General features: G+C 42.4%; 1 protein-coding gene across 12 annotated transcripts in view; it reads right to left on the bottom strand.

Annotated features, from left to right (window-relative positions):
• LRMDA (leucine rich melanocyte differentiation associated) overlaps positions 1–13,135 on the bottom strand; it is a 1,072,656-nt gene that overhangs the window by 472,090 nt on the left and 587,431 nt on the right. For 7 of the 12 annotated variants that reach the window (XR_011524500.1, XM_070566705.1, XM_070566681.1 and 4 more), the window contains exon 3: positions 6,273–6,404. Coding sequence is in view for 10 of the 12 variants with exons in the window: in XM_070566705.1 (XP_070422806.1) it covers positions 6,273–6,404 (132 nt within the window). In the remaining 2 variants the exon portion in view is untranslated. The remainder of the gene's footprint in view (positions 1–6,272; positions 6,405–13,135) is intronic. The other 5 variants (XR_011524502.1, XM_070566722.1, XM_070566692.1 and 2 more) reach the window with 1 other exon arrangement.

Below are 13,135 nucleotides of genomic sequence, written 5' to 3'. Positions count from 1 at the left end.
ATCTTGCCTTGAAAGTTTGGAGCATGAGGGAGGAGGAGAGTCTCCTGGTGTCATGCCCAGTTGCACAGGTCCAAGCTGTTTCCAAAGTGAGAATGGGCATGTACCCTCCTTCTGTGCTCAGCTCCAGGTTAAAGAGCAGCATCAATAACCATGGTGAGGATTTCAATCAGAGCTTATCCTAACATAGGATTTTTGAATGCTAACTAAACAGTCTACATGATATATTATCTTATTTTTATTTGCACATGCATGTCAAAATTATCATCACATACAGATAATTAAGAAAACTGGGATCAAAGGTCATAGAGTCAGTAAATGGCAAAGTCTATATTCTAGGGGAAATGTGACTCGTGATTTCCTAACACAAAAGGGGAATTCAAAATACTGAAAAATGAGGATTCTAACATGCTTTTGTAGGAGACCACAAAGTGCTGTCATCCAGCTATGCTCTGTACCTCAGTTACTGCTAATTTGGGCTTATTCATTCAAAGCATTGAGGCTTTGGCTAACAGTAAAATGTACCACGAAGTTGTAAAGTCTTTGGGTGTTAACAAAGTGATTTCCCATATATGAATATATGTATGTACATGTGTGTATGTGTGTGTGTGTGTATATACACACACACACATACACACATATGTCCACACACACATATATATACATTATGACATTTTAAGTCTCAAAAATACTCTAAAATGTATATTACCCAGTTTTTAGATAAAGAAACTGAAGCATCTGACAAGGTGAAGGGACTTCCCTGAGATGACACTGTACATTGCTGTGGGAACCCTAGTCTAGCCTTCTGACAGCGCATTGGTCTCCTTACTACAGCCCAGCTGTATATTGTTAGCACTACAATTCATACTGTCTCTTCACACATGTGCTGAAGCAAACAGAGACAGAAAAAAAAGAAATGAAGTGTGATTAAAACAAAGTCAGCTTATCACCTGATTGTGCAGAGGTTAAATATCTCTATTTTCCTGACATCTCAGTTGTTCTCTTATTTGAGACTGGGTATTAAGACATGATATGGCTGAGACCATTACCAAGAACCCACTCCTATGGGGAAGAGCCAGGGATAGTGTGTATATGCTCATGGTGAATGAGAGAGAGAGAGAGAGAATATGAGTGTTGGGGAGAAGAGGTCAACTCCACGGCCAGTGCCTACAGAGCTCAGTCTAAATGAACCAAAGAAAGGAGAGAGAGCTAAGCTGTGAACCAAGAGATGAAGAGGTAGACCAGAAAGACCAGGCTTTTGGGTATACCAAGACAGCACACCAAAGCTGAGGGCTGAACAGAAGTGGGACAAAGGGATGGTAGAACAAAGATGGGAGGTCAAGCAGGAGGTATACAACCAGGAAGTGAGGCACTTGTGAATTGAGAAGAAATTTGCCAGATGCCGGGTTTGGGCTCTTGAATTCCTTTTGTGAGCTCCCTTTGCAGCTGAGAGCAGGGCCTGGGGGGAGATGGGGGTAGGCACAGGCAGCTGATTCCTCCCACATCTTATTTGCTCATCTTGTGCAGTGATTGCCTCCCTCTTTGGGTTTCAGAATCTGGGGCCAGGAATTCACATACCTGGGTTCCAGACTGAGCCTCACCAGTGAAAATCAATGTGACTTCAAAAAGTTCACACTCTTCCAGTTTTTTCATAAAAATAAGAATAATTATTCACCAATGGTACTCAATCACAGAATGATATGAGGGTAATATTAAATTATAAAAGTCAAAGAAGCACTCCAAATCTATTCTCTGGCCTTGGTTATAATGTAGCCCAAGTAAGATCAGATAAGTTCACATAATTCTCTAAGATAATAATAATAACATCAATAATACTAACCCTTACATAGAACTTACTATGCTACTACAACTTAACATTTCTGAGATACTTAGAGGAACCCTCACAACAACCTATGGGATGCATACTATTATTGTCTCCATTTTTCAGAGGAAACCAAAGCATCAAGATGTTAAGCAACTTGTCCAAGGTCATGCAGAAAGTGGCAGAGAGGGGTACAAGCCCAGGAAGTCTGGCTTCAGAGCCTGTTCTTATCTGCTATGTGATAGTGCCTCTTGCCAAAGAATAAAAGAAAGCCCATAACCCAAGTTCCCAGGGTCCAGTAACATAGAACATTGTCTAGACATACATAACTATGAGTAAAACCAAACTGGGAAACTCCAGATTTGCCAGGCAGATAAAATAGGCGTGGGGTAGGGGTGAATAATCATTCTAAATATGCAAAAGGCCAAAAGTTAAAAACAAAACAAACTTCACAGAAGAACTAAGGTAGAACCCCATTTGATAGCAAGCTTCCTAGTATGTTTAAAATAAGATTCAATTTATAAGAAAGAATTAATACTTACCTTTTCAAAGGTTAATAGTTACTTGATTCTACATCTACCTTTAATCTGAAGGAGACAAGACACCAAGGTCTGTGTGTTAGATTGTTACAGGAATGAGTCATGCCTCTTTGTATTCCCACCTTGGATAGTCCCTTCTCACATTTGTTCTACATTTGGTAGGTGACTTGCTTTGGCCTTGGGACAGCAACACACATGATGCAAGTAGGGCTTGAAACTTACATGGACACTGGGACTTTGCTCTTAGAACACTCCTCCCATGGGGAGAGGCCTGTGCTAGCCTGATGAAGACAGGTAGTTCAGCCACCAGCCAGCACCAACCTCCAGTCATATGAGCAAGGCCATCACAGACCATCTAACCCCAGCCGAGCCTCCAGATAACTAGGGCTGCACGAGTGACCCAAGATAATACTAGCAGTAAAACCATCCATCCAGCAGAGCCTAGACCAGAGAGCTGACACACAGAACTGTAAACAAATAAGATATTTGCAGTTTGAAGCCACTAACTTTTGGGGTGGATGATTATGCAGCAAAGCTAACTGATAGAGCCCAAGTCTAAGGCATTTCAAGGAATAACAATAGCAATATGGAACCTAGCAATTGTTGGAGAGCTGGAGTATTTTCACAAGTAGGTAGGAGAGCCAGTGGCTCAAAACATGGAGTTAGAAGGTATTGATTAAGAGGATGTCATGCAGTGTCACTGCTGCTTTTACCTGCCTTTCATTCTCTGACTTCTTGGTCAAGCACGTGGGGAAAGTAAACCGATCTTCATGATCACACCAGTAGAAAAGAGGAGAAACTGTATCCTAAGAAAGACAACTATAATCTTTTGTATCTACTGGTAATAAAGTATTCTGCAACAGCCAGTGATATAATCGGCCACCTTTATAGCTACATGTTGCCTTCTGCTTCAGTCTGTCCCAGGCCATTATCATTACTCCCTTAGCATTACTGCTACCGATTGGAGAAGGTGAGGCATAGGACAGGGAAAGGACTCAACCAAAGACAAAGACAATTCCTCAGCACTGTAGAGGCAAGAGGCCTGCTAATCTTTAGTGACAGCAACACTGAGAATAAAACCATCATCCAATCCAGCTTATTCCGTTAAAGATGAGAAACATCCTGTACAGCAAAGCAAACCATCAACAAAATGAAAAGGCAACCTACTGAACAGGAGAAAATAATTGCAAATCATATATCTGATAAGGGGCTAATATCTAAAATATATAAAGAACTCAAACAACTCAATAGCAAAAAAACCAAACTGATTAAAGAACGGGCAGAAGATCTGAATAGACATTTTTCCAAAGAAATATCAATGGCCAACAGGTACATAAAAAGATGCTCAATATCACTAATCATCACGGAAAGGCAAATCAAAACCACAATAAGATATCACCTCATACCAGTTAGAATGGCTATCATCAAAAAGACAAGGAAAAATAAGTGTTGGGTGAAGATATGGAGAAAAGGGAACCCTTGTGCACTGTTGGTTAGAATACAAATTGGTGCAGCCACTGTGGAAAATAGTATGGAGGTTCCTCAAAAAATTAAAAATAGAACTACCACATGAACCAGCAATTCTGCTTCTAGGTATTTATTTAAAGAAAACAAAAACACTAACTCGACAAGACATATGCACCCCCATATTCACCACAGCATTATTTACAGTAGCCGGGATATGGAAATAATCTAAGTGTCCATTGATGGATGAATAAATAAATTGCGGTATATATATATATATATATATATATATATATTACACACACAATGGAATATCATTCAGCCATAAAAAAGAATAAAATCTTGCTGTTTGAAATAACATGGATGGACCTTGAGGGCATTATGCTAAGTAAAATAAGTCAGACAGAGAAAGACAAATATTGTATGTTTCTCTTATAGGAGGAATCTTAAACAAAAAATAAGCTCATAGATACAGAGAACAGATTGGTGGCTGCCAAGGGTGGTAGGTAGGGGGTGGGAAAATGGGTGAATTTTTATTTTTCAGTTTAAATAAACTGAGTAAATAATAAGTAAAATCTAGAGTGGATTCCTGCGCATTTTCAGCATATTCTGTGCTAGGTTATGAAAATGAATCCTCTAAAATGGGAGATAATAATGCTTAGTAAATTCACATGATGCAGAATCTTACTTATTAGTCTAACTAATTAGACTAATCAGGTAATCTGTCAGTCATCAATATTTACTCAATGTCTCTTCAACTATCAGTGGTAATGGAGGAAAGCAATACTATAACCTACCTATACAAATCAGCACTTGATCAAAAAAAATAATCACCAACTAGTTCATCTGCAGACTGGGATTTCATGAAATGATGTTCTCTCACAGTTAGTGTGCCCTTCTTTTAACTGTTTTGTTCAGGCTGGTGCTGAAATGAGCTTGGATTTCTCACCATGCATGAATTAACGTGACAGAGAAGTGGCCGGGAAGTGTGCTGAGTGAGAAGAGAAATTGAGTTTGGGATTAGCATTTGTACAGCACTTGCTATACAAAGTCCTTCTGGCTTGATCTGTGGGCTGCTCAGGAAGCCCTTCTCACTGCACCATTTCTTACACTACCTTCTTGACAGTATCCCAGGGCAGAGGCAGCTGGCTTTTCACCCATGTGGAAACCTGCTTTGCTCACGTTATTACAGCCCTTTGATTCCAACATGCAAAAAAAGTCTTTTATACATTCCTTTCTGCCAGTTCTCCTAACAGACAGGTGAAAGCTGGGATGTTACCAAAAAAAAAAAAAAAAGAGAGATAGAGAAACAGAAGCAGTTAAAGGATGATTTGTCCATGACCACACAGCTAAACATAACTAAGCTGACTCATGAACTTGGCTAAATCCATGTGACGTGGGACACAGGATATGAGCATTGGGACCCAAAGGAGAAAACATATGATCCAAATTCTAGCTTAATAATCCTTCTGTTCTTGATTGATTTGAGAATATTGTCCAACTCATCACCAAAGGCAGCCAAGGAAACCACAAGGCACACTGACTATAATAATTTTTCAAACAATGGCTAGGAAACTTGGTGGACCAAAGGATAGGAGAGGAAAAAATCCATCACCATTTCATCACGATAAAGACTGATATTTACTTGTAAGCCTGCTTCTACTTCTATTAAAGAGCCAATTAATAAAGGCCACAAGTAGCATATTTTACTGAGGAAAGATGTTATGGCTTGAAGTATAAACAGTGGCTAACAAATGATTTTGCAAATCATTCCTAAAGCTAACATATGCATATATGTTAAACTTAACATATGTATATGGTCTTATTTCATACTCCAGGGAAAATGTCCTGATCCTTTTTCTACTTCTACCTTACCATGTGAACAAGTTATTAAGCCACTCCATTCACACTTATCTTCCACCTTAGCCCTTTCCTCGCTGTCCCCCAGCAGAACTGTTCCCCAAGTCTGCTGCAGAGCCTTCCAGAAACCTCCTGGAAGGCCGTTTGCTCAGTGACATTACTCCTTAGTTCCACCAGAGGTCGCCCTCCCACACAAGCCCAAGCCAACAGAACCCAGCTTTGCCTTCTTGGCGGCAGTGACATTATTTTCTTTCTCTATTTTTATCTATTAAAAAGATTTCTTCACAGCTATAACTTAGATCTCTACACTAAAATGGAGCAACAGGAAGATATAATGGTGCATTTCATTTATGAATGACCTATAATAAATTACTCTGAAGTGTCCCGAGTGCCAGAAGACAGAACGCTTTGTCTGCCCATGGACTGTATTTCACATACTTTAATTTAGCTGACACATAAAACTCATTTGACATTTCGCAGCTATTTGTGTGGGGCGGGGGAGGAGGGATGGTGCGGGGGAGTGGGGGTGGCATGCAGGAGGGGACTACTGTGGGGCTGGGCGGGGAGTGGGGGCAGCGGGCAGAACCAAGGATATTTGGTTCTTGTTGAGGGTTAAGGTATGGAGCCTGGGTAACCCTGGCAACACGAGGTCGTTCCCGAGCAGATTGTTGTCCAAGATGAGTTCCTCCAGGCTCTCGAACGCGCTCAGTCCTTCCAGTGACCTGCAATGACAAAGGCAACAGAAAAAATGATCCTGCACTAAATCAGGGAGGCCATTATGAGCCGAAATAAATATTTTAACCTTCCCTTTCAGGACTGGGAATAGTTTGGGCTTGGTGCCTGTCAGCAAAGTGAATGACAAGAATTAGTAGCAGGAGCCGGGGCGGGGCGGCGGAGGAGAAGGGGCCGCTGGCACTCACCGCATCCTTCACGCATTGCCAACATGAAGGATGAGGGTCACTTACTGAGTAGCCAGGATCCAAAACAAAGGGCTTCAGATACGGCCCGCAGGATAAATTTGTCAACGTCTCGTGCCTTCAGGCACCCAGCCTCAGCTGACCCTAACCTCCATTCCCAAGATAAATAACTCTGTCACAGTTCACCTTCACTCCCTGGACACAAATTTAAGTTGTCATCCATCATTTCTGCCCAGAAATATCATACCCCTCTTACAATAATAAATATAACTTCAAGTATCATTTCTTAGCAGTTCTCCTCTGTACAGTTGGAGGAAACTGCTGGGAAGGCTTCCTTTCGCCCCATTCGCTGCCTCTGACTTTCGTTTTCTCTGTGCTTTTTTTCTTTACTAATCACGTAATTTGCTTCTGCCCAGTGTCCCTGTGGCTGCCCCAAAAGGCAAGGCATCTGTGGAAGCACATGATCACTCCAGTTTGAAAAGGCTGTTTCTTTTTGTTTTTGTTTTTGTTTGCGAGCTGAGTAGAGAAGGGTTTGGGGGAATTTCTGTTTCAATGACCCTGCCTTGAAGTTACTGTTTTAATTTATGGAAAGTGGACTTCTCACTTTATTTTTGAAAGAAGTGTAGAGTGCAAGCGATGTAGATGTCGAGGGAGTAAATAAACAGGCATCAGAAAGAATTAAGCACCCGGCTCGGGGAAAACAAGTATCAGAAAGGGAAAAATAACCTTGTTTATACACTTAGCTGAAAGTTAACTCAATGTTATGGACTCAGGAGTGTTGGCGGTGGCAGTAGTGAGGGACAGTTGAGCACATGTGCTTGCCCGGGCGCACACAGACGATAATTAAAGACAGCCGCCCGATGGAGGGACTTACACAGAAACACACACTCCCAGCTCGTTCATCTGCCAGACCCAAGAGCCATGCTGAGCTTGCACAGGCTGACAGCTGAGCTACGACGTCGACCAGAGGGTGGGCTCGCATGGGACCTCCTGGCTATTATATAAAATGTGACGAATCAGGGAGATGTTGTCTACACTATTTATACATTTACTGATAGCACTTCCATTATAGACCTGCCTGCTTGCATGTGCAATGCCTTACACATCTGGTGTGCATGTGAACTTTAGCGCCAGAGCTTTCTCGAGGCATCCATCTCTCCCTTGTGGGACCTCTGCCAAGAGGACTCCAAAATAGGGAGTCAATACTTGGAAGGTATAATATGCATTGAGAATAAGTAATTAAATACCCAGATGCCACTGGGCCCAGAGCTCTGTCAGCATGTCCCACTCCTGCCTGACCCTCCGGCTGGTCCAGCCTGGGCTCAGCACCCAGACCACAACTATTCCTACAGCCAACACTACCTGCTCCACAGCAGGAGGGCAATACGGCTTACATTTTATGTGAAGGGTGCATGGGGTCATCAGATTTAATTTCCTCCTCTTCCTTTATCTACTTCCTCATGTTTCAGGGAGGCAAAACACAACTTACATACACGTAGTCAGGAAAGTCTGGGATTCTGCCTCAGCTCTACCATTTACTTGCACTGTGAATTTGGACATATCAATAACCCATCTGAATTCTCTTGTTCTGTGTTGCATCTGGCTCATAGGATCTTATAGAGAATGAGTGAACAAGGACTAACAAGTTACCAGCACTTGTTAGCGCTGTTTTCTTTCTTTTCCTTCCTCCTTTCATTCATTGTTTTTTCTGGCAGCCCTGACCTGGGCGGGGACGGTGTTCAGGATGCAGGGGATGGGCAGATGAACAAATGTGCAAAGGTGTGCAGTAAGTCTAGTTTCTGCAGGGAAACTTCGACCTTTGCTGAAGTCCCTTCCTCCATGGGGTTTAATGAGTGATGATCCAAAAGAGCGTTTCAGGACTAGGCCCTGTTTACCAAAAGGGGAATTGAGGCCACCTCCCATCAGGGCACCTCATGGATGGCTAATAAGTCCTTTGTGCACAAACATCAGTTGGGCTCTGGTCAAGGGCAGCATCAAAATACACATTGTTCTCAAGTTATGTTATGCAAATATAATACTCTTATCATAGAATCAGCAGATGGTGGGCAACTGGCAAGCAGAAGAAAGCTCCCTTCCAAGAGTGCTTCAGGGGAGGCATACGACAAAATGACACAGCATGAAGAGGGCTGAAGGCCGCAGAGACTGCCTTTCTCTCAGGATGGGCTCTGGGGCAAAGCTCCATACCTGAGTGAGCCTTCAGAGAGCAGTCGGGCAGCTCCGGCTCAAATCCTGTCACCTGTCTGGTTTTGAGATTCTTTTTGCCATGCAATGTTATTAGCTGCTCACTTAAAAGAAAACCATGTTACAGGGCGGGGGGGGGGGGGGCGGTTGCTAATTAATAAATCCCTGCCTTCATGTCATCAGTGTGGTGTGCATTTTGTGATTTAATCAGCTAAATTCAGAGCTGAGGGCCTGCGACAGGAGGCTGAGAGCACAGTGAAGAGTAAAACTGGAGACGACAGGATTTCTCTGCTTTGGCTGGCATGTGGAGGCCAATAAACACACACCTAGAAGATGGTTTTATCCTTTACTTTTTAACAATTTTACTTTTGTTGTTGTTGTTGTCACTGCTGTTCCCCTGGAAGGAGTAGGAAAAGAAATAATTTGCATCAATCCTTGAGTTCATACTCCCATATACTAGATTCCTGTAAATTGATAGGTTGTGTTAAATAAAATGACAAGGCAAAAAAGGCTTTCAGGATCCACACAGATCTATGCTGTTTAATGGGACAGCTACAGATCTACAAGGAAAAGATGACGGAACTGTAATTTCTCTGCTATAACCTTGTGTGTGGACAGCAAAATGGACCCAAGAGCCTTGGTGGAAGAGATGACTGTCACTCCAGGGTTACTCACCAGCTTGCTTGGCAGTGGTTGCAGATGTCTGAGGGGCAGGCTGGAAGGTGAGGCAGGCATGTCAGCCGTGGTCAGGGGCTGGAGGGGGAGGGTAAGGCTTCACCTGCTACCTCGGCACAGCCAGCTGGAGAGAGGTCTTCCCAGCCCAGTCAAGAGCCACCCAGGGCAGGCACAGAGACTGGGTGTGAGGTCCTATCTGTGGCAGGTGGTTTTGCTCTGGAAACCTAATCAGCACCTCCAAAGCATGTGCAGGCTGCCTGCCTCCAGCTCCACCAGCAGGAAAGCTGCCCATTATCTCACCCACAGGTACCATCTCAGTTACTTCATTCGCAGGGCTCTGCTGGGCTCCCTGAGGAGCCATGGCTGCTGCCTGAAGAGTCCCAGTGCCTTTTCCAAAGTCACATCAAAATGACAAAACATCACAATGCATTCGGCTCCAGTGGATTCAAACAGAGAGAACTTTTAAGTTTCCACTGTAATTAACCCTATCCTCGTTAAGATAATTATGATCAAGCTTCCTGTCACAGCTAATATCCCAGCATCATTGCCTATGGCTCACACTCTGCCCTCATTAGCTTATAAAAACAGTGGCACTAACAGGTGCTGCCCTTTCCAAGCGAGGCCAGTGAGCCCTTATGGAGAGGCCTCAGGCAGGGCAGCAGGCCCCCAAAGGGGCTGTCCTTTGAACTCCAATCCCTTCTGGGTGCGCGCACACTCAGCGGCCTTCATCCTTTACCTAAAAGTTAGCCACTTGTCAGAATGGGCAAGGAGAAGGACCAGGACCAGAGCTTGACTCGTAGGTTTGAGGCAGAGAAACTAGCCTTTCTACCCCTTACAGCAGCAAAAATCCAGCCAGAAACATCACCAGAGGACACTTCCAGCTCCCCTGGTTCAAGAACCACTGATCTTATTCCTGGAGTATAGGCTGTGGTAAAAATTACCTCTTTCTTCGTCTCCTAGCCAGAACCAGGGATGATACTTTTCTGCCTGGTATGAGGTGGAGGGACAGGGAGACAGTTAACCACACACCCTAAGAATGAAAGGTGACTCTCTGTGGAACCATAGTTGGCCTCAAATCCAGAACCAAAGATAGAGATGTTCTCAAACCAATTAAGAAAATAAGATCACCACTAAGATCTTTACCTACTCCCTCCACTATATCTACCTAAATACACATATTTCTAAGTGACAAAAGGAGGAAGCCATGAAAATTCCAGAGAACCTAACCCATATGTCTAATGTCTACCACACTGGCTAGTCCTGCAAAGCAGCAAGGGTCAGCTGTTGCCTACTCTGTTATGGTCTTTCTGGATGATTTTGGTCTGTCCAGCCCCCCAAAAAAGAGATTTCAATGTAAGCTCCATACCCCTGGAGACTTGTCAAATGCACAGTGAGGGCTCAGTACCTCTTTGCCAACTGACTACTGCTCAGCCATGAGCCTGTGAGTGGCTGAGAGAAAAGCTGCCAACAGAATCCCAAGGGCAGTTCAAAGAGCAGACCTTGGGGTGGCTGGCCAGTGGCTAGGAGGGCAATCCCTAAGTTCACATTCTTTCAGAGGCCAGAATGCCTCTCCCTCCTTGCCTTGGGGCCAAATGTCTGAGAACATTCAGCGAGTCTGTACCCCTACACCTGTACTGGTAACTATACTACCCAGATACTTCCTTATCAGTTGGTAAATAATTGCAGCTCTGAGTACCCCAAGTGCCCCTCCCTGTTACCCTGGCCACTCCCTGGAGCCCTCAACCTTTCCACAACCCAGCAACTAAGTGTTTAATGCCCCTGACAGCACAGGCCTTCCAAGGACCCTGGTTCCAGCCAGGATCTTTCTGATTGGTCAGTGCAGTTGTTAAATAATTTAAACATCACCTTTGAGAACAGGAGTACTAACTTGTACCTCTCTTACTCCCCCCACCAAGCCAAATGCATTGCCTGGCACCAAGCAGGTCCTTGGGAAATGTCTGCAAACTGACCGACAACAGAGGCCATGACCAAAGCTACAACGACAGGACGGGTAACACAGAGCCATATGAGGGGAATGAAGGAAGAAAGGAGAGAACACAGGAGTTGATAGGACTGCACATGTCCCAGAAAATGGCCCAGGGACAGCACAGACATTTTCAGAAAGGCTGTTCATCTGACCTCATGAGAGGTATTCTTTCTTTCTGCCATAAAATCCTTTTTATAGACTCTTTAAATGGTTATATATATCTATATAGAGAGAGTGATATATATAATATGCTATAGATAGTAATATGTAGTAATGTACTACACAGACACATATATTATATATAGTAATAAATAATAAATAAATATATTACTATAATAGTATATTATATATACTATTATTATATAGTATTTAGTATATAGTATTATATATACTATATAGTACTATGTACTAAGTTGGCTTAATATTTTCTACATATTTTTCTGTCATTCAGGTCACATAGGGATATATGTACAAGTAATAATAAAAATCAACTAGTCTATATGGTAAGTATATCCATAGGGGGTGAAAGTGTCTTTAAAAAATAGATGACTGTGGAAAAGGCTCTGGGTTACATAAGGCAGTGCATCCTGACACCATGTTTCAGTATATCACAGGGAATTTGTCAGTCACTCTCAAAGCCCTATTGAGCCCCCAGTCATGATGGATAATCCCTGAACTGCAGAACATAAAATTCAACACAAGAGATCTGAATCCAAAACCAGTCACTAGGTGTTTGTTAACTCTAAGTGGGATCAAGTCTGAAGCCATCATGCACTATACCTAATGATACTAAGAAAACTGTTAAACATGATCCCTAAAGAATTATGGAGAATAAGGAGCTAGAAGCCCAGAAAAGGGTACTTGCAGTTCCAATTATTTGAAAAGGGAAGTAAGATTCTCCAAACTTTAGATTTATAAGTTTATAAACTTATGAGTGTGAAATTCTGGTCAGATTATACTTCTGAGGAAGTGGTATTTACTTGCCTTAGGACAATGTAAATCACATATCTGATCACATTACCCTTTTTACTTTTGCTTCTAGGAAGCTCAGAGTTAAATTGTGACCCAACTATAAAAAGGTAACTCTCCATCGTCTCTATATCTGCTTTATAACTCCACTGTCAAAGCTTATGATTTTTAATAGCCTTGATATTTTATCTATATATTAGTTTTTCATTTTATGAATTCTAATAAGCTAGTTCAAATATTTTGTGGAATAAGGTAGGATATATACAAATTTAATATAGATTCTCAAACAGGCAGTTTCTGTGCATTAAGGATAAGTTCTGTGAGACCAGCTATTAAGGTGGATAGTTGACTAGGAATAAAGATATATATTGTATCCAGACTTCAAAATAGCTTTGAAAAGATCTCTAATGATAACTTTCTGACAGGAAAGCAAAAAGTGGGCTAGAAAATGACTTTAGGTAGAATCATAACTGGTTAAAAAATACTAATTAATGGCTCAGCCTGCTCGACAGGAAGGTTCTGGGGACTTTGGTTCTTTTTTGTTTTCGCTACTGACTTGGTTAAGGCCATGTTAATCACATTTATGGAGGCCAGGACCCTGGAGAGATCATCAAGAGGATACAGTAGGATCCAAAATGATCCTGTTGGAATCAATCCATTGTTTCAGCCCAAAACAAGATGAAATTTCACAATGTCTAATGTA

Source organism: Equus przewalskii, chromosome 1 (genome assembly GCF_037783145.1).
Source record: "Equus przewalskii isolate Varuska chromosome 1, EquPr2, whole genome shotgun sequence".
Classification (NCBI taxonomy): Eukaryota; Metazoa; Chordata; class Mammalia; order Perissodactyla; family Equidae; genus Equus; species Equus przewalskii.
Note: the sequence above shows the minus strand (reverse complement) of the source record. Positions and strands in the feature narration are given on the sequence as shown.